At 51.0% G+C, this 26,608-nt stretch overlaps 9 protein-coding genes across 9 annotated transcripts; 3 read left to right on the forward strand and 6 right to left on the reverse strand.

The window, feature by feature from the left end:
• Window positions 1–26: 26 nt before the first annotated feature.
• BDV17DRAFT_250107 (DNA-directed RNA polymerase II core subunit RPB11) lies at window positions 27–2,015 on the reverse strand. Its single transcript, XM_073756294.1, has 4 exons — window positions 1,437–2,015; window positions 794–852; window positions 618–727; window positions 27–523 (listed from the first exon to the last, which is right to left on the reverse strand). Exons 1-4 carry the CDS (start codon window positions 1,451–1,453, stop codon window positions 320–322), a joined length of 390 nt encoding a protein of 129 aa, XP_073620443.1. The 5' UTR covers window positions 1,454–2,015; the 3' UTR covers window positions 27–319.
• Window positions 2,016–2,287: 272 nt separating this feature from the next.
• Window positions 2,288–3,360, forward strand: BDV17DRAFT_278815 (nitronate monooxygenase; the record flags this gene model as incomplete). The annotated part of the gene is made up of 2 exons (XM_073759602.1): window positions 2,288–3,119; window positions 3,155–3,360. 2 exons carry the CDS (start codon window positions 2,288–2,290, stop codon window positions 3,358–3,360), a joined length of 1,038 nt encoding a protein of 345 aa, XP_073620444.1.
• A 278-nt stretch (window positions 3,361–3,638) lies between these two features.
• BDV17DRAFT_286441 (uncharacterized protein) lies at window positions 3,639–6,646 on the reverse strand (the record flags this gene model as incomplete). Its single annotated transcript, XM_073760905.1, has 3 exons — window positions 3,639–5,891; window positions 5,952–6,342; window positions 6,408–6,646. 3 exons carry the CDS (start codon window positions 6,644–6,646, stop codon window positions 3,639–3,641), a joined length of 2,883 nt encoding a protein of 960 aa, XP_073620445.1.
• A 2,868-nt stretch (window positions 6,647–9,514) lies between these two features.
• On the reverse strand, window positions 9,515–12,209 carry rad7 (DNA repair protein Rad7, protein; the record flags this gene model as incomplete). The annotated part of the gene is made up of 6 exons (XM_073760906.1): window positions 9,515–10,521; window positions 10,580–10,745; window positions 10,796–11,341; window positions 11,394–11,421; window positions 11,473–11,511; window positions 12,136–12,209. The coding sequence occupies 6 exons, from the start codon at window positions 12,207–12,209 to the stop codon at window positions 9,515–9,517; spliced, it is 1,860 nt and encodes a 619-aa protein (XP_073620446.1).
• Window positions 12,210–12,234: 25 nt separating this feature from the next.
• Window positions 12,235–15,201, forward strand: BDV17DRAFT_278818 (DNA repair protein RAD16; the record flags this gene model as incomplete). The annotated part of the gene is made up of 4 exons (XM_073759603.1): window positions 12,235–13,083; window positions 13,136–13,465; window positions 13,527–14,917; window positions 14,970–15,201. The coding sequence occupies 4 exons, from the start codon at window positions 12,235–12,237 to the stop codon at window positions 15,199–15,201; spliced, it is 2,802 nt and encodes a 933-aa protein (XP_073620447.1).
• Window positions 15,133–15,770, reverse strand: BDV17DRAFT_62993 (uncharacterized protein). Its single transcript, XM_073764867.1, has one exon. It carries the CDS (start codon window positions 15,671–15,673, stop codon window positions 15,332–15,334), a length of 342 nt encoding a protein of 113 aa, XP_073620448.1. The 5' UTR covers window positions 15,674–15,770; the 3' UTR covers window positions 15,133–15,331.
• BDV17DRAFT_250116 (sodium/calcium exchanger protein) lies at window positions 15,397–19,109 on the reverse strand. The gene is made up of 2 exons (XM_073756295.1): window positions 18,708–19,109; window positions 15,397–18,637 (listed from the first exon to the last, which is right to left on the reverse strand). Exons 1-2 carry the CDS (start codon window positions 18,909–18,911, stop codon window positions 15,869–15,871), a joined length of 2,973 nt encoding a protein of 990 aa, XP_073620449.1. The 5' UTR covers window positions 18,912–19,109; the 3' UTR covers window positions 15,397–15,868.
• A 241-nt stretch (window positions 19,110–19,350) lies between these two features.
• On the forward strand, window positions 19,351–22,421 carry BDV17DRAFT_63279 (condensin subunit BRN1). Its single transcript, XM_073764869.1, has 3 exons — window positions 19,351–19,614; window positions 19,676–20,252; window positions 20,319–22,421. Exons 1-3 carry the CDS (start codon window positions 19,547–19,549, stop codon window positions 22,302–22,304), a joined length of 2,631 nt encoding a protein of 876 aa, XP_073620450.1. The 5' UTR covers window positions 19,351–19,546; the 3' UTR covers window positions 22,305–22,421.
• A 762-nt stretch (window positions 22,422–23,183) lies between these two features.
• On the reverse strand, window positions 23,184–24,770 carry BDV17DRAFT_286446 (uncharacterized protein; the record flags this gene model as incomplete). The annotated part of the gene is made up of 3 exons (XM_073760907.1): window positions 23,184–23,708; window positions 23,761–24,231; window positions 24,279–24,770. The coding sequence occupies 3 exons, from the start codon at window positions 24,768–24,770 to the stop codon at window positions 23,184–23,186; spliced, it is 1,488 nt and encodes a 495-aa protein (XP_073620451.1).
• Between the last annotated feature and the right edge of the window lie 1,838 nt (window positions 24,771–26,608).

Genomic DNA, 26,608 nt, shown 5'->3' on the forward strand with positions numbered 1-26,608 from the left:
ACCCATACCTACTCCGTGATAGTCGGCTATTAGCTACGCTTTACGATTATCCTGCCGCGCATTCGTGCCAACATGATTGATATTCTATTAGGCCATTGCATTCATACATGTTGTTTCGTGGTTAAGACTCTCGGAAATCTACTCCGTAACTCCGCCGAGCGTAAGGAGGGAATAATAAGGAAGAATGCAACGAGCATTAGCCCAAGCTTAGGTAAACACACATAGCCAGCTGCGCGTATTGTAGATGCGAAGAAGAAAAGGAAAAAACCACGCTGCCGCAACCAAGGCCGAACTGGGGAATCACAAGATACAACGCGGACTAGAGTCCGTCTGGAGCACCATTTTGTTGCTGTTGAGTAGCTCCAACCATCTTCCGCAGCTCGTACTCTTTGGTGAACTCGCGAGACAAAATTCCCAGGTCACGAACGAGCTCGTTGCATGCGGTGATGACAGCTTCCTTCGGGGCGATTGTGCCATCTGTCTGAACACGGAGAATGAACTTGGGGACAAGCGGATGGGGGACCTGATGATTCGTATTAGCCGTAATCGATTAAAAGTCAATAAAGTGGGCAAATCTGCCACGAGGCCCGCACAGAGCAACGACAAGTGCATCATACCTTGTAGGCAGCAAAGAGAACATGAGAGCTCTGCAGAAGACGAGAGCGGATTAAGTTTCCAAGCGTATGATCTTCTTTGTTGAAGGTGAAAATGGCCGATGATGGAATACCTACAGCAAAGTGTCAGTCAAATATTGTCGACTGAGGCAGGTTTTTAGAGTAGCCAAAAGACTTACGGGTGTCAATCTCCATCTCAACTTTGTTCTCGCCATTGGCAAGAACGAACGACTCGTATCTGTTTCAACACAGGTTAGCAACAGTCACAGTTGTACGAAGAAACAGGGCTCGCAATCAAAAACCAGTGCCTCGTCAACCGTGCAGAGTCCGCAAATAAGTAAATAGACAGTCAGACCTCGGCTGTTGGTCGTTGTCGACGTTGACAGTCGACTGACAACCCCTCCGGGTACCGTGGTTGTTCGGGTACCGAGCGAAAAGAAGCTCGGGGGGGAAGTTATGTTGTGGTTTTGTTTCCTTGGGGGGTTCCATGATATCGTGGGATTGTGGAGTGATTGGGAAGAAGCGGGGGGTGTCAAGTAGGTAACAATTAAGAACAGCAGAGCAGAGCAGTGTTGAAAATGAGGATGAAAGAGGAGAAGCGGCGGTTGACGAGCATCAACTCAGCACCGAGACAACCAGAGAATGAGGGAATATTCTCAACCTCCCTCCATCCCTCCAAACTCGGAAGAATGGGATCTCGCTCCCGCCACTCCTGGCATCAATCATCGTATCATAGCAGACATGCATGTCAAACAAGTCGAGACAAATTGACGATCTAGGCAAAAGAAAGAGGCATGATCAACGCGCAACGTGAGTTCCTACCTGTCTGGAGCGTTCATTTTGGCGACTCGGCTGATTCAACTGAATCGGCTGGTACAAAATGCAGGTTTCCAAGAATTCAGAAGTGGTAGAATGACGAAACTCCTGGATATCCAGGCACGAATAAGTTGCTGATGCTGAGACCAGCAAACGAGCTCTGCTCTAATATTGGTTTGTCAGGAGCCGTGGGAGAAGCTGGATCTTTTCGAAAGAAAAAATGGCAAGCCCTTTTCGAACAGTGCAGATGCAGAAGACGGCCTAGACCCCCGAGGTTGATGCAATGAATGAGCCCGATACAAAGCTGAGTGAATTCGCCGAATAAGAATATCTGCTAAGAGCGTGGACCAGTATGGCAAACCCCAGAATAAAACTTCTTGCCAAGTATGCGGATACTGTAGATAAAGTGATTATAGTTCTATCACCTATCTGAGGGGTGTAAGATATTGAAAGTGATATAGAAGTGAATATCAAAGAGTCCAGCCAGCAGATCTTTGATGGATCTTGCCAAGAGTGCCAGTCCCGTGATTATATCCACGTGACATGTACCTACCATCTTTGTCCAGCACTTATTCCACAGACTGGATCTCACAGACTAGCACTGTTGTGAGTTCATGGATTTCGGGTGCCTGGAAAGCTCTAGGGAGCTGGGTATTGGAATAATATGATTGGTGGGTTCTCTATGTTTATGCCCTCATAGCTCCTCTAGCAGGGAAGTCTATAAATGCATCATCCGGGGACGATCGCCGAATAGCCGATTGGTGGAGCATGGTATAAGCAATAACGTACAGACGCTTTCCTGATTCATTGAACAACCCCTCGATAAGCCCTATAAAATAGCACGAAGAAGAAACACCATGCCTCCGAGCTCAGCCCTTCGATCCGCCTATCCCTGGACTAAGACACCCCTAGTCGCGTCAGCCCCAATGCTAAACATTGCCTCGGCACTGCTCGCAGTTTCCGTCTCAGCGGCAGGAGGACTTGGCTTCCTAGCAGGCGGTTTCGACGTCTCAAACTTAGAAGACAACCTTAAAGAAGCCGTCCAGCTCATCAAACAGTCAAATCTCACCCTCCAACAAACCCACACCAGTACTGGCATTCTCCCCATCGGCGTCGGCTTCCTCAACTGGGGCGCGGACTTGACCAAGTCCATTGCCGCGATTGAGAAATACCGCCCATGCGCCGTATGGCTATTCGGACCGAAAGTCATACCCGATGACCTCCGCCCCTGGGCCGAGCAAGTGCGCAATGTGACAGACAGCAGCACCAAGATCTGGGTGCAGGTGGGGACAGTGTCCGAGGCTATCTGTGTCACGGAAGCCCTAGATGCTGACGTCCTTGTTATCCAGGGCTCAGACGCAGGCGGACACGGACTGGTTCACTCAGCATCCATAATCACACTCCTCCCCGAGGTAAAGGATGCGCTTGCAGCGCGACGACTCAAACATGATATACCGCTCATCGGAGCCGGGGGTATAGTTGATGGGCGAGGGATGGCTGCGTCTCTTGCGTTGGGTGCTTCAGGCGTTGCGATGGGGACTAGATTTTTGGCGTCGACGGAGGCGACGATCGCTCGTGGGTATCAAGATGAGGTTCTTCGTGCTTCGGATGGCGGTGTTAGTACCGTTCGTTCGACCGTGTATGACCGGGTCAGAGGAATCTTGAGCTGGCCTGTGCGATACGATGGGCGTGGGTGATAAATCAAAGCTATATCGATGCAATAGAGGGTGGTACGAGTGACGAGGAGAATCGAGCGCTCTATGAGGAGGAGTTGAAGAAGGGCGACTCTGGCTGGGGTCAAACTGGGAGATTGACGACATACGCTGGCACTGGAGTCGGGCTTGTGAAGGAAACACTGCCAGCGGGAACTATAGTATCAAACACGATTCAAGAAGCAAAGAATATTTTGCAGCATATAGTAGACGTCTAGGTAGAGCTCAATGGGAATCGAAATAACTTTTGCTCTACGGAGACCATGAATAGGAGAGGCTCTCTCTCTAGTGTAACAGCACCTTGACTACTCTTATGAACTCTATAACTGATATAGTTTGTCCAAGTAATGCCAGCCCTGTGTTTGCGTGCCAGACCCCAATTTGGGGTCATGCAAATGTCTTGAGATATTATAGTTCAGCATAGATGTATGCACAAAAAGCAAATGATGTCTCAGAAAAACGCCGAAAAAAAAGGTAATATATCTACTCGCGCTCATTAATGTACTGCGTTCAATAAATCATCTCCGAAGTTCGGTGACTCCTTTTTGGCTTTCCAGTTGGTTCGTTTCTTCTCTCGCTTAAGCGCCATCTGAGCCCATCCTTCATCATCATCGTCATCGTCAGGTTGAACGTGGACATGCCTGTTAAGCTTAGAGGGAGCGGTGGACATCCTGCCGTAGCTGGATACCGGGCGGATGGTTGTGTTATGTGGCTTTGCGTTAGTGGGCGGCGCCAGGAATGTAGATCGGCGGTTCTCGTCGTTCCATGCCTTCGATGGAGGAAGGAGGCCGGCCGACTCAGCTTCTGCTGGCACTGTGGACACAGGCCTATAACGAGCGCTTAAACCGACGTTACTGCGCTCTGATGGGGCGAGGGACGGAGCATAGCCACCCCCGCCTGGAGTGCCTGGCCTGTTGGCCCCAGGGACAAACGGCCCAGCCGGACTATTCAACCTCGAGGACACATTCGGGTCTAGCATGCTGAGTGTCCTTTGACTTCCTCCATAGCCTGCTGGAGGAGCATTGCTCATTGCTCCACCGACAGATGGCATCGATGACGGTCTCCCATTCGTGTTGTTGGGGAAAGACATCGGGAAATTAGGGGACGCGAGCTGTTGGGAGGGGGCCTGCCCTCCCTGAACCTGAATCATTTGCTGCATCCATTGCATCTGCATTTGCATCATGCTGCTCATCTGCTGGGAAAGCTGTATCTGGGCTTGCTCTGTCGCAGAGATTGTTGGCTGCGGGTTTGGTGGAGGAGCCGAGTTCATACCGAGCATTGTATGAGGCCGAGGGATACCACCCGGCATGCCTCCCATCGGTCCAGAGAGTGCAGGTTGGTGGTCATACATCGCTTGCGTGTTCGGGCTTCCTCGTCGCATAGCTCTGGCTCGTTCTTCAGTAGCAATAACGCCAACCAACCCTCCTGGCGGTAGAGCAGAAGAAGAGCCTGCGGCGGCAGGTGGGCCGCCATATACCGAACCACTGCCGCCACCACCACCACCTCCTAGAGCCAGGGATTCCCTGTTCGAAGGCGTAACTAGACTCGCGCCGAAGTAAGGATCTCGTGGTAGGTTCCTGGCAAAGACAGGCAAACTGCTTCGATTGCCGCCTCCAATATCTGAGCCCGCAGATCCTAAGTGAGGCTGCTGGTACGACGCGTTGAGGTTTGACATGGAATTGGATGACATTAAGCGGCTTGGTGGACGGTTCCGGCTGGGGAATCCATGGGCTGCCAATATGCCGAGGGGAATTTCTTCATCCTCATCCGCATCCCCTTCACTGCTCTTCCTGCTTCCGGACGGATTACCAGGATGTAGCGAACGGTTCGCCAGGTTCGGAGTGCTAGTGCTAGCTCGTTCGTCGGGGCGAAGAGACGGAGACGGAGCTTGCTGCCCAGTTACCTTCATCATCTGCTGACGATAGACGGACATATGAGCTTCCTGTTTCCGTCGCTGCCTTTCAATCTCACGATTCTTCTCGGCTTCGTCCTCCTCGTCAAATTCACTTCCGTCGGAGTCTTCGCTCGAGGACGCATCGCTGTTCGCCCTCTTCAATTCTTGTTGCTGCCGATAATGTTCAAATTGAGATGGAGTCATGACTTTGTTGGTCGACGGAGCCGGAGCGGGCTTGTTCTCGTACTCAGCGGCCAGGCGGGCATGAGCTGCAATCGAGGAATCGATATGGTCGTTGGTTGTGTCTGATGTAGGAAGGTATTCCCTTTGCCCGGATATAGTCTTAACCGTATTCGAGGGGCCGAATAGAGGAACATCATCGTCCACGTCGAAATCCGCCGAAGCCATTCGATTATGAGCCTGCGAGATACTTTTATTTGAATTGAAAGAAGCCGTAACCAGCTTGGCATCTTCGTCCTCAACTGCACCTGTATTCCGTTTACTTGAAAATAGAACGCTCCTCCGTAGTCCCTTATCAGTCGCCATTTTCGGCTTCTCCAAAGAACGATGAGTGGTGGTATTGGGGGGCACAGCGTCGAACATCGGTGACGACTTTCGTCGCGCTCCTAGTGGAGGAGGGATCATGCTTTGATCTGCAGAATAAGCCTGGTATGCAGAAATACCATCTGGCGGCGAGTCGGCGACAGCTAGGAGACCTTCCTCAGAGTGTCGACTACCCCATGAGTACGGAGAGGGCTCAACAACCTTCGAGCGGTCTGTGCTTATGGGTGCAGGTCGCGGTGACTTTTCTTCTCTCTTCGGATATCCCTCCAAATTGTTCGCGGTGGTATTCGACTGTTAATGCAATTAATATCATCCGTAGTCATCAGGTCAATTAGAAAGCTCAGGACTTACCGAGTTCTGGGTAGCTTCGGACGTACCCTGTTTGCCGATATCGTTGAACATGTTACCGAAATCGTCATCCATCCGACCAATCTGGAACTCGGTCTCTAGAAGTTTGGGCGGTGTCGCCGTGCTCGTTGTACTGTTTGTGGTTCCTCTGCTGTGAGTCGTATCCGGCGATGACGGCCGATTGGGGGGCTGCGCGGGGGTTTTGGAGAACCGTCCACCAAAAGAGAACGTTCGACCGGCTGCACGCAATGCGTTGGTCAGTGGCGGCACTGGGACATCGTGGATGTTTTTATGCGGCGATTGAGAGTCGAAATGGGTCTGTATGTCGGTCGAGCGGCGGTTCGACGAGCTGAAACGACGTCCTGCTGGGCCTTCAGAAGCATTGCCCCCGGTACTGTCGCGCGGTTAGTGTCTTGCTGCCCAAGAGAAAATTCTGTGATGCGAAGCGAGGGTTCATACAGATTCCTATATGTAGGGCCATCGGATCCGACAAAAATGTTGTCATCTTCGGGCGGAGAATATGACTTGGCCCGGTCCCCAGCTGTCTGACTTAGAAGATTGCCATCGCTGAGGGATTTCCTTCCCGTAGAAGGGCGCTCAAATACACGAAAGGACGGCTGAGGGGCGTGTTCCACATCCTCCAGGACATTTCCTGACGATTTCCGTCGAGCGAAACCTTTGAAAGGCTTGATCGGCATCGGGATAAGGCGGATGGTCACACGGAGCACAAAAAGACGAATGAAGGGCAGCTCCTTGTCGCTGTAGTGATGCCAGAAATCTCCCTGCCTGCGCTAGTTGTTTCCCATAAACGATATTCCCAGCTAGGCCGAAGGACAATTTGTGGCTTTGGATGCCTCAAATCACTTGAATCCCGACACGAATGGGGCTTGTGTTTGCAGGACGCTGAGGAATGGAGCGAAGGTCTCGAACGAGGAAACGGCAACCGGGCGCTGAAGTGTTGACGGTTCGATCAACGAAAGGTAATCGAGAGAATGCTATAACGGGATGGTCAGGAGGACAATTCTGGTTTACGGCACAGAAGTCGATGATGGTTGCTGCTCGGGGCGATCATCACATACCACCGGGGTAGCGGGGCTTCGACAATTAAGTATTATTAGATAGATTGGAGGCTTTGTAGTAGCGGATGACGACGCTCCGAAAGACCAGAGAAAAAAAAAAACAAACGACCGGTGCGAGATGGGAGAAAGCGCAGCGGTTTCGGGGGATGCAACGAGGACCAAAAGAGGGAGAAAGCGCAGAATGAGAGATGGAACGATATAGACAAGGTATTAGGTAGCGATAGAGAAACCGGACCCGAGCCGATAATAAGGATAGAGCAATATGTACTAGCGAAGGGCGAGGAGGAGAGATGAGATGAGGACGACAGAACAAACCATGTGAGAGCGCAGAAGAGAGATAGAGAAAGTCGGACCCTTGAACCTTATGGGATGGAAATGGAACTGGATGGATGGATGGATGGATTGATGTTGTTCAGTTGCTGGTGGAGCTGGCTGCGCTAGTCCCAAATATAGAAAAAGCGGCCTTGGAGTTGGACCCAGCGGTCGGTGGACAGTCAGCTGCCAGTGTCTGCTCCTAGTATTCTAGCCACCGCTCGCTGATAGAGTATAAGAGTGCAATTGATCCTAGGACAAGAATCGTACGCAGAGCAAGGGGACGAGAGATCGCGAGAAGCTCAAAGCAGCAAGAGGAAAACAGCGACTGAGCCGCCTGCGCGTCGAGGCTGGAACGGTGGAACCTGCCTTAGTTTGGGTTCCAAAACAAAGAGTTGAGGAGTCTGAACTGTCAACTGCGGCCAGCCAGCCTTGTGATGTTTCCTGTCCGTTTTCTCACTCCCCTATGCCCACTGCTGCCCTCCATTATTGTCACCAGGATCTTCGCGATCTTCTGTGTATCATCCTGTCTTCATTATTATTCCATGCCTTCAAAACCTGACACTCGACTTATCTCCACATCCTTCTACTCCGTACATCCTCTGTGGCAATCGCCAGGAAGAGATTCAGGCCGGAGCTAATAAATCCTCTACAAGATCCCCCGATTAATAGCATTATGGACTAACTATTGCGTCTAACGGAAACGGGCGGATAGTGAGCTAGGTCGACGGCGTATCGCCCTGAAAAAAGGATCGCCGAGCGAAGCTAGGTGCTAATAAAATAGGTAAACTGGGTGAAAAGGGGCCACTTGCTATCGGATGTCGATAAATTCTTACAGTCACGCCTACCGCACAGTTCACACACTATTGAAAATCTTGCGCCGAGATTGCCACCGTTGACGGGACTTCTGAAACCACTGCAGTGAGGGCTGAGGGCCTCAGGCCCTCAGGGGAGCCCCGGGCTAAATTTGTCTCGACTATAAAAAGGCACCACCTTCCTACTTCGTGTGGCTACACTGGCGAGGAGTGGCCACATTCCATCTGAGACATGCTCTACCAGCTCTGGACTTCGCGATATCCTTCGTTCAGATATTTCGTCACTCGCCCGGTCGTACTCGTATCATGAAATACTTCGCATGACCTCTGACTCACAGTGCTTGCAGCACCTCAACCCACACTCAATTGCTTGACACAATTAAGGACCAGGGACCAAATCCGAGGTCCCTACGGAGTAGTCCTGTGGGCCTGTGTCGCATTACCCAGTAGTGAGAACCACGACAAAAAGATCATTCCATAGGCCTCTTAGTCAGCTTAAACTCGTCAGCTTCTGAGCTCACCAACCAGTCATAGCCCACTTCGACCTGGTTGGACTGACCTGATGCCCATGTGAGAATGATCAGCCTTCGTCATTGGTTTACTGTCCATTCTCCCCAGGAGCCAACGGATATTATCGTTTTCTGAGCCCTTCGAAAACATACTGTTCCATAGCGACAGTCTTGCAGTCAAATTAGACTACCTGGGTACTTTTGACTCGAAGCCGGGTGCTGGAACCTTCGCGGGCAGAGTTCCAAGGTTAAGTTTATCTACAAATGGCTTATCGCACCCTCTAAATCCAGGTATGTACGAGTACGACTCAAATTGTAGATCGAGCACCAAAATGCAACGATGAGTTCGAGGGCCCTATCTGTGTAAGACGACGCCCAGTTGGATGATTGCATTGACGCCTGGGCGCTTTTCGTCCTTCCGTTGCCGCAATGCTACATAAGCCGGAACGAACGACTGACGCACGGATGCTTACATACGGTGCACCTGTCCGAGGCCTTATCACAAGTTACTACTAATTTACTATTTACTATGGAGCAAGAGCACAAGAAAAGGTTTCAACTTTCAAGTTTATTTTTCTTCGATGCTATTGGAGCCGATTGAAAGCAAATGTCAATGAAGATGCAGAGCTTGATAAGATAACGACAGAGACACCAGCTCCAGCGAGATAATGACAAAGAAAATGGGGCGATGGCGATGGACTGAATGTTGACCGTGAAACTGAAACACCGTCACATACCTCCAGGGGAAGCATGGACCATTCATATCGAACCGCTGAACCAGCCATGGCCAACTAGCTGAAATAGAGACTGCATGGGCAAAATCAACGCCAGATTGAGTTAAGAATTTGCAATTAAGCCTCTGCAAGGATGGGATCTTGAGCACGTAGGCCACCGATCAAAGACGCGCCCTTGGGGACCCGAGCCTCGCGAACATTGAAACAAGCAAAAGCTATAACATGTCGAATAGCCGGGCAGGACCGGAAGATACGGCCCATGAGGTAATCGTCCATCACAGTATGGAACGAAACGTCGAGTTCTCTCAGGTTAGGATAAGTCTTGTCCTCCGCGAATACCTCTTCAAAGGCCGCATAGGATACATGGCGACAAGACGCGATATTGAGTTTCCGAATCGAGGAGCCAGAGTGGCGCATCAGGGCGATGAACCCGTTTGATGCAAGGCCGGTTGCATCTGTAGGGCCGTCGGGGTTTGTATTATCGACATCTCGCATCGATGAGAGGTCCACGATTTCCAGAGGAGGGTTTGACCAGTTCTCGAAGAGCTTGGTGAAACCTTTGTCCGTGCAGGTGGAATTCTCAGAGAATCTGAGCTTAGTCAAGTGTGTGCATTTGTCGTGGATCGCCTCGAGCAGCGTATCGTCGGCTGTCGGGAACCCTTGTAAGGAAAGTGTGCGCAAATTTGAGCCAACTTTGGCAACCAACTCGAGAAGGTTTTCGGGGACAGTCTCCTTGATCATGTTTAGCGAGAGGTGCTCGAGCGACGGTAATGTCGAGATGGCTTGAAGAGAACGATCTGACATCTTCCAACACTGGCTGAGCTTTAGACGACGAAGTCCTGTGCACGAGTTACACATGACTTCCACGGTCTGGTCGTCGAGAGAAAAGTCTAGATTTGACAGACGAAGGGTCTCGAGCTTGTTCCCGAATTTCTGAAATACCTGTCGCCAACGCAGATCCGATACTAGGTTTGCAGCGTCGAGTTGCAGATGCTGTATGTTGAGATTCCGGTCGAGCATATAGTCGATAACGTTGTCCTTCAACTGTCCAGCAAAGCGAAGATTGACACTGGTCAAAGCAGGCATGAAGGTGAAGATCTTCTGGAAGTCGTCTGTTTCGAGCTCTAAAGATTCGGTCAGAATTTGTATTGAGTATAGAGATCAGAATGCGCTTGGACGTACTGCCAGAATCGCTGATGTCGATAAAGCCCAGATCTGATCGAAGAAATAGGTTCAACGTTCTCGGTGTTAAGGCTCGTCGTTTAGACAGAATCTGGCTCAGACGACGTAAGAGCTGCCATGGCAGATCGCCAAACTCCTCGATATCGTTGATATTGTCAGCGACCTTCTGTTAGACGTTAGCTCTTGGGTTCGCCCTTGAACAAGGTGCATGCAGACCTTCGTGCACATCTCTGCCAAACTCAAAGCACCCTCCTGAGCAATATGATCAAGAAGATCACTTTGGTTCTGACGTCGACCAGTCCTTGGTCCTCTTTTCTTGGGCTGCGCTTTCTTCTCCTTGTCATTTACTTCCTTAGAGCACTTTGCGCAGAGAAGACCACCATTGGGCCCTGTTTTGCTGTACGGCGTAACTGTAAACCGCTTGCTGCAGATCTCGCAATTTTCGAGCTGACCAGGCACCGGCCGGGACCGCTCATCCATCATCTCCCTCGCGATAAAGTCATCGTCGTCATCTGGCTCGCCTATACGCCGAGCCTTACGGCGAGCGAACTCCTTGCTCTGCTTGATTTTGGCCAAGGTAGTTGCCTCCTTCCGCTTGCGCTTCTTCTTCTCTTCGGGAGACTCGCCGACATTGTCTTCGTACTCATCGTTTTCAGCGGCTTGCTCCTGTTGCCTCTCTTGCTCTTCGCCAGCGTGATTCTCCGCCTCCCTCAATCTCCGCTGATAGTCTTCATGGATCTGAGCAGCGGAGATGTTGTTGGACTAGCAGCGTTTAGCGCAGATCTAATATGAAGAAGCAAACTTTAGGTCTTACAGCAAGAAAGTCAGTGAGAGCAGAGTGTCTATAATACTTGTTAGTTATCACTCGGAGAAATAAGGATGGGGCAACATACGGGCCCCTAATCTGGTTCCTTGCTGGTCTTCGGTTTGCCCTGCAAAAGGTCAGTAGGTGAAAAACGTGCCAAAACACTGTACATACATCTTGGACTGTTCCTAAATTGATAAAAGACTTGAGATAGTCAAAAGCTGGATAACTGCGATGGTCGCTCAAGTCACAGGACTCGTGGTGATTTCGCGTTCCACTTAACGCGAGAAAGGCTGATTGCCACCCAATCTCGTGTTCCGTACGATGCAGCTCCCACCAGGAACAACGGAGGCAAACGACTGAAAGAGCTTTTCGACGAATCAATTTCCGGTGGCCAATCCTTGTTCCTCGGCGGCAAACTCGATCAGTAAATCAGCTTTGACAAACTTTTCCTCCTTCCAGATCGGATTCTCGATTATTAACCCGTTCCTGAATCGGATGTAGGTGCCTATCTGCGCGAAGGGTGCCTAGCTTCTCAAGAAGCTGCTCTGTGAATTCGCCTCCCGAGTCCCGACTTGACGGTTCAGTAGATCCTGTCTTCCGATTGACCTTGGATTCAGGCTCGTCTCATCTCTGCCTCACTTTACGACAGCTTGCCAGCCCACACTTCACCATGGTGAGAAGAAGGTCGGAGACGAAGCAGGGGGCTGCCGCTCGCGATGGTAAGTCAATACGATCATTCAGTTCTCACTTCAACCCATCACGAATCAGTGCTTGGAAAAGTTCTTGAAGCTGAATTATCGCATCTTTGATACTAGATGTCATGCCTCTCACTACTCGACGCACTTCTATGCGCTTGGCACAAGCGTCCACCCCGAAAGCCGCGAGTCCCGAGATCCAGAGCGAGGTCCCCGATAGCGAAGATGAGTTATCGTCACCAGCGATCCGAAAGCCTCGTGGAGGGTCCAGGTTAGAAGTTGCCATACCCGTCAAGAAACCATCTTCTCGCGGCTCAGCGTCTTCCTCCGTTGCTGCCGAAGATACATCTGCAGATGGAATCACCGGATATGATACACCGGCAACCAGCGTTGCTGTCACTCCCGCCGAATCCGACATAGTTCTTCACAAAAAGAGGGTCAGCGCTTCAGCTCGAGCACGGGAATTGCGTTCGAGTAATATGTCTTTGGGTGGCCAAAAGGGAACGAAGAGGTCTCTTGCGGCAGATACTGACGACTACTTCGCGCACGAAAGTGCAGACGCAGTCTTGGCTCAGAGATTGCAGATGCAAGAATACCAAGAGAGCGCCCCAAAACGTCAAAAGATCTCTGACGGCAGTCTCTCGAGGATTGAGGGTTCCGACGATGATGCTAGTATATTGACGGAACTGGACGATGATGTTTACGAAGAGCCTATGGACCTAGCTCCTCGAAAGACGGCTAAGTCTTCTCGTCGTTCAAATGTCAAGCCTGTTATTCCAGATAGTGATGATCTGGATGATGACGATTCTGATGCGAACTTCGAGGATGAACTATCCAATAGTGGTTCTGACTCCGACGACGCGTCTTCTGCCGCAAGTGTAGAGCAGCCACTGATCGTGCAGAGAGTCGCTCGGGCCAACAATGCAAGGCAGAGACTCCAGTCTAGAAGACGGCCAAATGTCACTCCTGCAAGCGCGCTCGCCGCTGGAATGAGCTATCGTGTATGTTTCTTCGAAACTAAGATTGCGGAAGTCTGGCTAATAAATACTATAGGCCTTTAAGGAGCGGCAAAAGCTCGAGAAACAACATCCAAGCATCACAACTATGTGGGATGATCTGAGAAATGATCCTCCCATCACGCCCGTGCCGGCATTGCAACCTGTGGGCATATCCAGAACGCTTAAGCCTTTCCAGCTTGAGGGCCTAAACTGGATGACTCGACAGGAACAAACACAATACAAAGGTGGACTCCTAGGTGATGAAATGGGCATGGGAAAGACTATCCAAGCAGTGTCTCTCCTTATGTCGGATTACCCGGCAGGAAGGCCATCGCTGGTTGTAGTCCCGCCAGTTGCCTTAATGCAGTGGCAATCCGAGATAAGGGTTTGTTTGAACCCGTTGAATACATGCACACCCTTCTGACACCGCTGACTCCGTCCTACAGGAATACACAAACGGGAAACTTAAAGTTCTTGTCTATCATAACACTAATACCAAGGTCAAGGGCCTCTCGAAGAAGGACCTTCAGAAGTACGATGTTATCATGATATCTTATTCTGGTCTCGAGTCAATTCACCGAAAAGAGTGGAAAGGCTGGAATCGCAACGATGGCATTGTGAAGGAAGACAGTGTCATCCATTCTATTCATTACCACAGGCTCATCCTAGACGAAGCTCACAGCATCAAGCAACGAACAACAGGTGTCGCTCGCGCGTGTTTTGCACTTAAATCAAACTACAAATGGTGCCTTTCTGGTACACCTGTGCAGAACCGTATCGGAGAGTTCTTCTCTCTACTACGGTTCTTGGAAGTTCGACCTTTTGCTTGCTATTTCTGCAAGCAATGCAAGTGTCAAGAATTGCACTGGTCTCAGGATGCCGAGAAACGCTGCACGAATTGCAAACACAGTGGTTTCAGCCATGTGTCCGTCTTCAACCAGGAGATACTCAATCCTATTACCGAGAGAGACGACGTCGACGCGCGAAAGGAAGCTTTAGCAAAGCTGCGGCTGATCACAGATAGGATCATGCTGCGGCGAGTCAAGCGAGACCACACGGCCTCAATGGAACTCCCACCGAAGCGTGTGATCTTACATAATGAGTTCTTCGGCGAGATTGAACGTGATTTCTCTACTAGCATCATGACAAACTCTTCTAGGCAGTTTGATACCTATGTGAGCCGAGGTGTGATGCTCAACAACTACGCGAATATCTTTGGTCTCATAATGCAAATGCGTCAAGTTGCCAACCACCCTGATCTGATCCTAAAAAAGCATGCTGAGGGCGGGCAGAATGTTCTTGTTTGTAGCATCTGTGATGAACCTGCGGAAGAAGCGATTCGGTCACGCTGCCATCATGACTTTTGCCGACGCTGTGTCAAGGACTACATCCAATCTTTTGACTCAGCTTCAGTTGTTGACTGCCCTCGGTGTCATATCCCTCTCTCGATTGACCTCGAGCAGCCGGACATGGAGCAACATGAAGATCACATCAAGAAGAACTCGATCGTCAACAGGATCCGCATGGAGAACTGGACCTCCTCGACGAAGATTGAGATGCTAGTCTATGAGCTTTACAAGCTACGCAGCAAGAAGCAGACTCTTAAGTCTATCGTCTTCTCTCAGTTTACCTCGATGTTACAGTTGGTCGAATGGCGCCTCCGCAGAGCTGGCTTCAATACTGTCATGTTAGATGGAACCATGACACCTGCGCAGCGTCAGAAGTCAATCGAGCACTTCATGAACAATGTCAATGTTGAAGTCTTCCTCGTTTCTCTCAAGGCAGGTGGAGTAGCCTTGAACCTGACCGAGGCCTCAAGAGTCTTCATTGTTGATCCGTACGTACCTACGTGACAGCGCATTTGTGATTCTTCTTACTGACATTCTTAGGTGGTGGAACCCTGCAGCCGAATGGCAGAGTGCCGATCGATGCCATCGAATCGGTCAACGTCGACCATGCGTTATCACCCGGCTATGCATCGAAGACTCGGTAGAGTCCCGTATTGTCATGCTCCAGGAGAAGAAAGCAAACATGATCAACGGCACAATCAACAAGGACCAAGGCGAAGCGTTGGAGAAGCTCACTCCAGAGGACATGCAGTTCTTGTTCCGCGGATCGTAGTCTGTTCCTTTTGTTATTCTGCATCAACAGACAGGCATCAGTAAATGGGGTTGAGACGGTACAGATGAGCTGGGCTTTATTCGGGTTGTCTTTTCTCGTTATATCCTTTGCTTTCTTCCATTCAGGTGCTTTAGGCGTCGGTGGGGATTATTATGTTCCGGGGTTCGGGAGGCGTTCGAGGAGGCGTCTTGAAATTATTAGCAGATCTACAGAGCTTACAGGAGCATACACAGCCCTGCAATAGAAATAGCAATAAAAAGCCGTGTTGATAAGGTATCAATCTTTCAATCATCTTCAGGGATATCAGAAGCTTCGTCCATTTGATCTGAGACAGCATTATTAACTCTCGCCTTCTAGTAAATTTTCTAGGCTTACGTTCCAAAATCCAGCTACAGTAGATGGACAGTGCCTTCCTCACAAGTCTCGAGGAGAGCCGGAGCCGAAGATAACCTGCTCGATGCACTAAAAACATACGTAGACCAATACCTAACAATATTCGTTACTCATCAAGCAAGAAACTATATGTACGAAAAGGGAGTATTCTATCACAGCAACACCAACACCAGAGAGAACAGAAAGGATAAACAAGCTATATAGGTATCTTGATCCCAAAAGAACCAAAAAGTACATAAAAAGACAGAAACAAAGGACCTCATGTGCTATGCTTTCAGGTAAAGATCTCGGCAATGACATTGCCCAGTGTACTGACACACCAAAGCGCGATGAGACCACAGCCGATCTTCCGGTCCATGCGCCAGTTATTCCAAGGAATCACGACCAACAGCCCAACGAGGGTAAAGAGGAGTGAAGCGCCGCTGATAACAAGGACTTTAGAGACGGCAATGTTGTACGTGACATCCGCTACGACGCTAGTTTGAGGCTTAGTGTGCAATGTCATGTAGAGCCCGCCGAGGCCGATGCCCAAGAGAATGTTTAGCATGGGACCGCCAAAGCAGGCACTCAGTGCCATGACTGGGTAGCCGAGGCGGGCGACGGTAATGTTGGCGACGAGGTCGCCAAGGGAGTTGCCGACCGCGAAAACAGTGAGGCCGAGGAGGGAGTCACTGATGTTGAGGATGACGCCTAGGGTTTTGAGGAGGGAGACGACTTCTGTGGCTATTGTTGCGATCCAGAAGATGGCGACGATGAATCCTAGGAATGCCAGGATGGGGCGCCACGAGTTAGGTGGCTGGCGGGAAAAGCCGCGGGCGCGGCGTATGGTGAAGAGAAGAGCACCGAGACAAATCAGCGAGAAGATGAGTCCGCACAGCCCGAGGAGGAGAAAGATGTGTGCGGACAGATCCGGGTCTATGGCAGACCACGCAATCAGGGCTACAAACTGAGGCCCTGTAAGGAGCTGGATATAGACCAGCCACAAGTTCCAGTCCCGCGTTGACGGGGCAGGTGTATCAACAGGTTCCCGCACGGCAGGCAGCTCAGAATCGTAGCGCTGCCGTACCTGATCCGGCTGGGACTTGTTGGCCTGTTCAGCACCTGTCTGTTCCGTGACAGGGACTGCGTCATGAGCTTGGAGAAGTGGACTATCCTCTGGCAGACGGACAATGGGCGCCACCGAACTTGAATCATCTGCAGACGTGACGATGACAGGTACAGTAGCTACCGCAGCTTCAGGCGGCGCAGGATCGACAACAGGAAGAGTGATAGTCAGTAGAAAAACGCTAGGAGCGGCAATGATTCCTAAAAGTTTCTCCCAGATCGTCTTGGCTTTCCATCCATCCAAGGTTGGGAAGAGGGTAGAAAAGACCAGCCGCAGTGAAGAACGTGATTGAGGCAACCAGCTAACTGGGGTCATATGCCGGCTATCCCGGTCAAAGATATTATCTTCGTGGAATTCTGATGACCCTGTCGGGCTCAACGGCCCGGGAAAACGAATGCTCGGCGCCCTGGGAGGACTGGGCACATTTTGGAAAGAAGGAAAGGGGCTGGATGTCTCGGATGAATTGCTATCTTGCCGGTCCAAAGAATAGTTGGTGCCCCGAGGAGAAACCTGAACCGGGGAGCGTGAATTAGACGCCGTATCCGAGTAATTGGGAGAGTGGAAAGCATCCGGCGGTGCGAGTAAAGTGGAGCCTTGAAGGGTTGAGCTTGGTCTTGGACTCGGACTGCGTGACGAATACGCACTCGACTCAGGAGACATGGTCAATGCACCATTCTGGGGATCGAGTATCTGTGGAGCTGGGTTGGACTCGCCATCGACGGATGGACGGCTCACGGTCAATTGAGGCTGCGTCGCGGCACCGGCGGGGAGGAAATTGGGATCCAGTCTCAGACCCTCGACATCATTTGCAGACACTGTCCTATTGCGACCAGTTCCGTAATCTGGGGACAAGAAATCATTGGCATGGGAGCGGCCGCTTTGAGGATGGGATGCTATGGAGATATTATCCGCCTGTGAACGATGTCCCCGTGTGCTACCCGGTATGTCCGAATATCTCTCAAGGCTGATGGAATGGTTTCTAGTATGACTTCTCGACCGTTGTAGAGATGAAAGGACCGATTGAAACTCTAGCGCACCTACCAAACTCGGCCTGATGGGGTTAAACGTATTGCGTCGACGCGCTGAAGGTCGGTATACCCGCATGTTATCCCGAATCTCTGCCAGATGCCGGTTGCGAGTCTCATCGTCTTCCTCCGCGTCTTTCCAAACCGGGATATTAGCGCTTTCTAGAGCATTGAAGTCCTCCATAGTCGCGCCACGGAGAAGACTTGTCGATTCCGACGCAACCCCGGGATCATCTTCTTCTACTTCATCGATGTCTAGTTCCTGATTGTCCGGAATATGAAAGTGTGACCGGGCTGCCATATTTCTCTCTTGCGCTCGTCGTCGCCGCACAATGTACCAGTGCCACGTCACAACGAGCACGACATAGAAGCAATAGAGCGCAACCATAGTAGCTGACTCCCAGACATGGAGATGGCCATCCGCCAAGAGAACCATACTGAAGCTTATCGCAATCACGAAATAACCGACGTCGCGAACGAAGCTTCTGCGGGCAACTTTGAATGGGCGAACCAGCGCCATTGAGCCAGCAACCACAGAAGTTATGAAACCCGCAGCTCCGATGAGCTCCCCAATGGCAAGACTGCCACTATTCGACCTCATGGCAGCAAAGGTCGAAAATACATCGGGACTCCCATTTCCAAAGGCGAGGAAGGTGACGCCCGTTAAACTCTCACTCAGCCCGAGAAAGCTGGCCAATGTGCTTAGGTCGATACACAGGAAATCACTGGCCGCAATCCCTATGGTGCTGAAAAGCAGAGACAGCCAAAGTACAATGGTGATGAAAGCCAGCGGCTTTGCATGCGCAAGGTCGCAGTAGTATAGCTGAAGGTATGAGAAGAAACCGTCTTCCTCGTCTAGACAATTCGATCGGACAAAAGCGCATTGGTCTTTAGCACTGCGAACTAAGCGGCACTAAAGAAGCAACAATGGCATCAGCAGTTACTCTATCGCGGTCAGAGAGGGTGCGGTGGTAATATAGTACCTCTGGTTCATTCTCCCGCTTCATGAGCAGACCAGCCGAGGGGTTGGAGACATCGATGGAAGTACTGCTCCATCGTCTGTATCCCCAACTCAGAGTTGCAAGAACAGTGAAGGTCACGAGAGACCAGTAAAATGGCCTAACAGAGTATTGACGCTTTCGACGAACCGAAGCGCGGGGAAGCAAGGAAATCAGTTCTTCGAACATGGTGAACGTTGTGACGGGGTCATCGTGGGCACGAGTCCGGGTATAACGTGGAGCAGAATGTCCTAGGGAGGGTCGGGAGATAAAACAGGAATAGAGAGATAGATATAAGAGGAAAAGATACTCTAGTCTGCAAGTCTAACAGGCAACGAAGAAACTCAAAACAAACGCAGTGGATACAGAAATTACTGCTGAAAGCAGCATCGCAAATTGGTGATTGGAGGCCGATTGTTCTTCCAGATGCTGGGTGATGTCACGGGTGAGGCTGTGGTGGCTGGGCTGTATCATCACAGTACCGTATCTTACCATACGTCTGGTAATCCGGTTTTATGTGGCTGGAAGGTCATGTGATATTACTGGCCTGAGGTTGCTGTGGCACAGCGGAACCACACTTTCTTGTTTGTTGATGGTCGGTCTCCTGTCTGCTCGCATCTGGATTCTCGACCACTTCCTCCGCGCACCGCCCCCCAGACCATGCTATCATCACAAACTTATCGCTGATTAGTCGCCCAAATTTACAATACTGCCTATTGCCTTTTTGGCCCTCGCGACTGTCGCCGCGTCGCAAGGACTGCGTTCGTCGATTCTGGAACATCCCTTACCCGTGTTGCTGCTGGGGGACGATAGAACAATTTACGATGCCCCGCGTCTCAAAACATCGCCGCTCTAACGGCGCCGCCACTCCTCAGAAGAACTCGCCTTTGAAGTATGTGCTATCCCTTGGTCAGTTATGTCTTGTCGATAGTGACGCTAATGAACTTCGCTAGAATCCCGCTCAATGATGATATCGGAGAGAAGGCGGCCCGCATGGGGGCCCGGCAAGCCCTACATGATCGCCAGATGGACCAGATCAAGGCTGCTGTCAAGACGCCTATGCCGCCTCGCAGATATACCACCTATGATCGGGGGAGCGTGAGCCCCGGAACGCCTCAAGGCTCCGGTCATCGCAGCCGGGACAGCGACGCCCACAACCGCCGAGGAGTCACACCGATGAAGCGTGTGCCAATCTTAGCAAACTTCGAAGAGTGGATGAAGATGGCTACCGACAACAAAATCAATGCCACGAATTCTTGGAACTTCGCCTTGATCGATTACTTCCACGACATGTCCCTGTTGAAGGAAGGAGATAGTGTGAACTTCCAGAAAGCCAGTTGTACATTGGATGGTTGTGTGAAGATTTATACTAGCAGAGTGGATAGTGTAGCCACAGAAACTGGAAAGCTTCTGAGTGGTTTGGCCGACAGTAGGGACAAGAAGGCGCGCGAGGCCGAGGCTGAAGGTGAGGGCGCTGAAGATGACGAGGAAGATGGTGAGGAGGGTACCAGCAGGAGGTCCAGAAAAAAGGTACAGTCGTGATGAGTCCTTGGATTTGTTTAAATCGGGATGACTGACAAACGTTCTCATAACTAGCGTGCCCACGAAGCCACACTTGCCCCGTCCTTCGCTTCTCTTCAGTTAAAGAAGTTTGAGCTCGAGTTCTCAGTCGATCCGCTGTTCAAAAAAGCATCTGCCGATTTTGACGAAGGTGGTGCGAAAGGTCTACTGCTTAACCATTTATCTATTGATGGACATGGCCGTATTGTCTTTGATAGCAGCGATGATGCCGTGGAAACATCTAAAGAGACGGACGATACAAGAGCAGAGTCTGAAGCGCCTGAAGAATCGGAAGCTACGCCACAACCCCCAGCCGCGGAGCAGTCTCGCGATGATTCGTTTGATGCAGACGTGGAGATAGATATTGCTCCGTTGGCCAGCAAATTCTTTCCGGATCTCGAACGCCTTGAAGCGCAAGATATTTGTCCCTCTTTGAAAAACTTCGACCTTGGTGACCCTAGTGGTTCATTAGATATCCCTCTCTTGAAGGCTCCTGAAGAGTGGCGGCACGACAAAAATGAGGATGGCCACCCGTCCAATGAAGCATCCGGTATTATGCTAGATGACGACAATGCTGTTGGATTCGACGACGATGATGGCAGCTTGGCCGGGTTTGATCTCAGCGACGATGCTGGGTTCGGCGGTGGTGGAGAGGCTTGGGCTCGCGAAGCTGCTCTGGAGCCTATGCTCAAGGTTCACCGCGTTGATCTGGAAGGCGAGGAAATTCGAGATGGGGAAGACTTCGATAATGACGACGCTTATGCCATCTCACTCAATCACCAACCGGGCAGTCGAGATCATGAGAACATTCTCAGCTATTTTGACAACGCATTGCAGAAGAACTGGGCTGGCCCTGAGCATTGGAAGATTCGACGCATCAAAGAGAATGCTGCTACGAATGCCGCCAGTGCGGCGCCGAAGCCACGAAAAGAGAAGGAGCCGTTTGAGATTGACTTCTCTGCGCCCCTTGACCCGGCCGTGGCTGAACTGATCTATACCCCAGCCAGCTCCAACTCTACGATATCCCTCCCTAAGACGCAATGGAAGACAAAGGGTCGCAACCTGCTTCCGGATGACAAGCACTTCAACTCACGGCAGCTGCTCCGTCTCTTCCTAAAACCCAAGGCGCGGATGGGCTCAAGAAAGCTCACCGGGCCACGCAGCTTCAACCAGCGACGCCAGGAACAAACATCCGGCAATGGAGAGATGGACGAGCAGTTCTGGGCAAAGCACAAAACCGAGGACGCTGATGGCGATGACGAGGCAGCTCCTGGAGCGTATGACGCCAACTTCTTTGCAGATGACGATGGCCTTGCATTCCCGAATGGCATTGGCCTAGGCGACGACGACGATGATAACCTTCCATTTGCTGATGCCAGAGAGATGCTGTCCCCTGCGCCCGGTGGAGCTCCGGGTGCCGCTGCAGGAGAAGCTGGCGGAGCGACAGGGCTTACAGCCTTGCTAAACATGGTGGGCGCAACTCCTGGTGGCTCACAACTTCAAGGCGGGTTCGGATCACAGTTGGTAACACAAGGTGGTCGACGAGCTCGACCTGACTACGTTGCATACGCCAGAGTTGCCAAGAAGGTCGACGTCCGTCGACTCAAGACAGAGATGTGGAAGGGTATGGGCGAGAAACTTATCTCTGCGATGGAACCTGGCAGCCAACCTAGTGCCCCTGCCAACCCACCTGAAGAGCACCATTCGACCGATGACGACGGACCGCCAACACCAACCCCGATGCACAAGCGACCAAGACTGTCTTCGGATCCCGAGGGCACTAAGGACAATGGTCACTTGCGATTTACTGACGTTATGAATTCGCTCAAGTCAGTCTACGCTCCGGAGACGCTGCGCGATATCAGTACATCCTACGGTTTCATCTGCTTGCTCCATCTGGCGAACGAGCAAGGTCTCGTCCTCCAAAACGATGACGCCGCCAGTGGTCTCGGCCTCGGCAATTTAGAGGAAATTTTCGTCAGGAGGGATGAGAACGCCGTGCTCGACGAGGCCGGTATTTGAAGCGGGTAACCCGTGGTGGATCGCTAAATGTACAAACTTTATTGATGTCCCTATTGTTTTTCCTAGCCTTGCCCTCGCGGAGCGGAATTATATGAGTGGTCATACGAGTGATGTCGTTCGGATCAACTTTGGACTTGGATTTTTTTGCAGGAGTTTGGGGGGCTGCTCATTTTACATAGGCTACGGCTTCTTCAGTTTTTCAATTTACTTTTCCATTTCCTTATCGTCTTTCTATGTTCAGACAATGTCAGGAAAGGTGTGATTCAGTTGTACTACGTAAATTGTTAGTAGAATTGTTAGTAGAAGTCCCACTCGACTCGCATTCCCTCTCCATGATTTACACAAGCGACATCGTCAATCTCTACGATGAACAAAGCTCAAGCGGGAAAGGGACAGGTGAGATAGAATTGGTAGATAGCTCCTGACATTGTTCTCGGTACTCGTTTCGCACAGTGGTATAACTAACTTGACAGACATAAAGCATTGATATGAAACAGACATAGCCTTAACGAAGGACGTTGCCAGTCTTCAATTGACAGGTATCAGAAAGAAAGACCAGTATTAGATATGAATATGGGGTATTGTGTGTGGTATAGATTGCCCATGTCCAGCCAGGCTTTCAACTTCCACTAGAAAATATGTACGCCGAATCCCGTTCAACTCCAAAATACAGAAGGTGTTGATCGTTAAATCAATCTAGGATTGCCGGGCCTTATCAGGCTGAGTTAACCGGAGTGCTTTCTTTTTTTTTCTTTTTTTTTTCTTTTTTTTTCTTTTTTTTTTCTTTTTTTTTAGAAATGTTTTTGATATTCTTTTCTTGTTCAGGGAGGTTACCTGTAGCGTTTCGTGGGATGCTTCTTGAGCCCCTCGACGTACTAACTACTGGCGGGCTCCCTGAGGAAAGCTCGGTGTCATCGGCGTGGCATAAGCACCGGGAATCGGCACAGCTTCATACGTCCGCTCTCCCGGCGCAGCACCCATGTGTTCCTGGGGAGGAGAGGGCGTAGGAGCAGGAGCGGAGTACTCCTCCTGGTCCGTCTTTGGGGTAGCGTGCTGCACGCGGATGGGAGGCGGCTGGAGTTGGAAGGTCGGCTGGGGTCTCGTTGGCGAGACAGGAGTAGCGAACTGGGTGGATGTTGCTTCTCCCTTCTCTGCTTCGGAGTAGGGGTCCTTCATTGTTGTCGAGACCCATGGGGACTTGGGAGTCATTGGGTAGCCTGGAGTGTTGGGGGCGGATTGAAGTCGTAGCTGGGCTAGATACAAATCTGACCGTGCCTTGTCTCGGCGGTCCATGGACTTTGCGAGCTTGCGCTTAGACCAGAATCGGTAAAAAACAACGGCGTAGATCAGAATGATCAAAACCTCAATGACAATTTCAATAACGACACAAACTAAGCCCCAGTCCTGTTGGAATTAGCCACTGCTCGCGAGAGTGAAGATTTAATGGGGGTCTCACCTGAAGACGACATAAAAGCGCATAGTCAATATCTTTAGAAAAGACTTCGTATCTTTGATTGCCAGTCACGCAAGACCAACCCCACATATCCTGGTTACCTCCATTGGACTTGGAATGTTGATAGATTGCTCCGACCACAACCCATAGAATGAGCGTGAATCCGAAGAAGCCGACGGAGAAAATGGAGTAGTACACCGCAACATTCTCTGCACGCTTGTAGCCGCGCTTCTTCCATGTCCAGAAGACAACAAGACAGGAGAGTAACGATAAGCATGCAGTCGCGAGGAGCAGATACTGTGGCCATGGATTCGTTCCGACGGCCCAGGCCGTGGTGCCGCTTCTTGAGGGCAGATTTTTGGTCGCATGGAAGACGGTCAGAGTCACAGCCAGGATGGTAAGGATGATGATACTGCAGCCGAAGCTGACGAAACGAAGGAATATTTTGGCCACTCGGACTCGCACTTTGATAGCCTAATGAATTAGTACTTAAAATATGTCAAGAAGCAGTATCGACCCACCAAGTCCTTCGCATTCGCCTTCTCCGCTTGCTTCTCTTGCTTTTCTACCTGGAATTCCTCGCGGAATGTCGGACTAAGGGGGTTCAGCGTGCGGGCTGGAGTCCCGGGGACCCTCAAAGCGCTCTTGAGTGGTGAAGCCGGTGCAGCATGATGAGGCACATGCTGCGTAGGATCTTGTGCATTCACGTATCCGAATCCGACGTCCGAGACATCAGGCGGGTTCTGGGGCTGGTTCGGGGGGTCTGCGAACGGAGACCTGCCAGACACCGCGGCAGTTGGAGAATGAATTGCAGTTGCTTCCGCGAATCGAGCCGACCGAGGGCTTTTCACAGATGCGACCACTGACTCTGAGGAGCTATCCTGGGCTCCGACTACCGGGGGCTGCGGTGATGACGCCATTGATCTCCGGTTGTTTCCACCAACAAATTCCAATGGTGACGTTGGCTCGTAAGTTTGAGGCGAAATGTTTGGACTGTCACTCTGGGCATGCATTGCGACGAGAGCCAGCTCTCAGCCTTTAACTTTTTTTTTTGGTATTTCGTACCGCAAGTTCGAGGGCAATGGCGTGCGCTGAATACTGATGCGAAGCGCGTAGATTTACTTCAGACGAGCATGAGCATCGAGTTGGAGTATACCGCGCTGTTCTATGAAGACCGTACAAGGTTATTGTCGCACAACAAGCGCATACACTAAGAGGTTGTCAGCAATGGAGCGCTAGACAAAGAGGTCTCGGAAACGAGGCTTCCAGGAGAAAAAACGGGAAGGTCGAGGCTAGACGTACCAGTTTCAGTAGAACAATCGAGCTGATAAACCGAACAAGAAGCGCTGTCATACTGTCAGCTTCAATTCAAAAGGACTTTGTCTCGGGTACCGACCTTGTTCCAAGTAAACCTCTATCTACCTGTTTTTCTATAACTGGTCTGAAGTGTTTGAGACCTTGGAGATGAAGCCGCGAACCCTGCGCTGCTGGTACCAAGATGCAGACCAGTGGTCAAACCCAGAATTGAGCGTTGCGTTAAGAGCAAGAGGAGAGACGGAGGAGAAATGACAGAGTCGAGAGCGTGCTTGCATCGATTATCTATGCTGGGCGGCAGTCACGCTCTCGCAGCGGGTGGGGAGGGGTCCTCATCATCCCATCGGCCGTAGAGAAAAGAGCAGTAAGCGCCCAGCAATATGCAGCGAAACCAGAACGGCTCCAATGATTGGACGAGCGCAAAGTCAACAGTTGGCCAGGAACGCGGCCGAAGGAGCAAACTGGCTGGGAGAGGTGGTCGAGCAGGGATGTGACTGGGTAGCCGGCGCATCACTAGAGCAGAAAGCCCTGGTCTATCACAGTGGAGATAGGCGGGAGTCAACCAAACTCCAGACAGCACTAAACCGTTTAACCTCTCAGTGAGCACGCTTTTAATGCAGGTTTGTCACCCGACGAGCGAATAAGAGGCGCAGAATGGGTTGTTTGGCAGACTTCTTAGCGCCGGGGTTGATCGCCTTCTGGGCCGACCAACCATACGGCGTGCAGAACCGCTGGCCATCGAGGAGGGGGTGAATTGGCCGTTCCTTGGTGAGGCCATTCGGGATGCAGATTCACAGACGGGATCTAAAGATAGACCTCGATAAATGAGAGCAGATGGAGTCGAGACCGAGTTGATGATGGTTGAAGTCCGAAGGGTCCCGAGAAGACTGGGATGAAGATGGAGGCAAGGTGATAGTACTGGGGTGGTTGAAGAGACTAAATTGTGGAGTCGCCGCCTCAGGCCCCGCCCCATCACCTGCAGACCCCTTCACACTCTCTTTGTTCGCCAACGGAGATCACTCGAGCTATATGCTCTAGCTATGCATCTGAAGGGATCATCCCGCATACTCAACCTCTAGAAGGCCATACAAACATTCTGGACTCCTAAAGTTGCTGGACAAATTTTCAGGCTTCCAGGTTGCGCAACCACACAGCCATCAAGCTATTTTCTCTGCTGACACCGGTCATAGTAACGATATCCGTTGCGACCATTGAGTCAGTCAAGATATATGAGATACACCTCCCAGGGCGCGTTTGTCTCCCTAAGAATTTCCGGAAGTACTGATGATCAGTTTAATCTAAAGTACTCCCTAGTAGTCCTTACTACGGAGTACTATATGCCGACCCAGACTCATGGTCTTTTCTCTTCCTCATCACATCACACCATAGCTCCAAATTACCCATACTTCTCAGCTCTGGCGTTGGAATAAGGTCCAGAGGTGAAGAATCTGTGACTTTCACCTGGGACGGTTGACGCTGCCTGCCTGAGCATTTTGCAATTGCTGAGCCTATCTCTACAACTATATGGTGGCAGCAA

The sequence above is a fragment of the Aspergillus undulatus genome (assembly GCF_047715775.1).
Source record: "Aspergillus undulatus strain CBS 261.88 unplaced genomic scaffold BDV17scaffold_2, whole genome shotgun sequence".
Lineage (NCBI taxonomy): Eukaryota > Fungi > Ascomycota > Eurotiomycetes > Eurotiales > Aspergillaceae > Aspergillus > Aspergillus undulatus.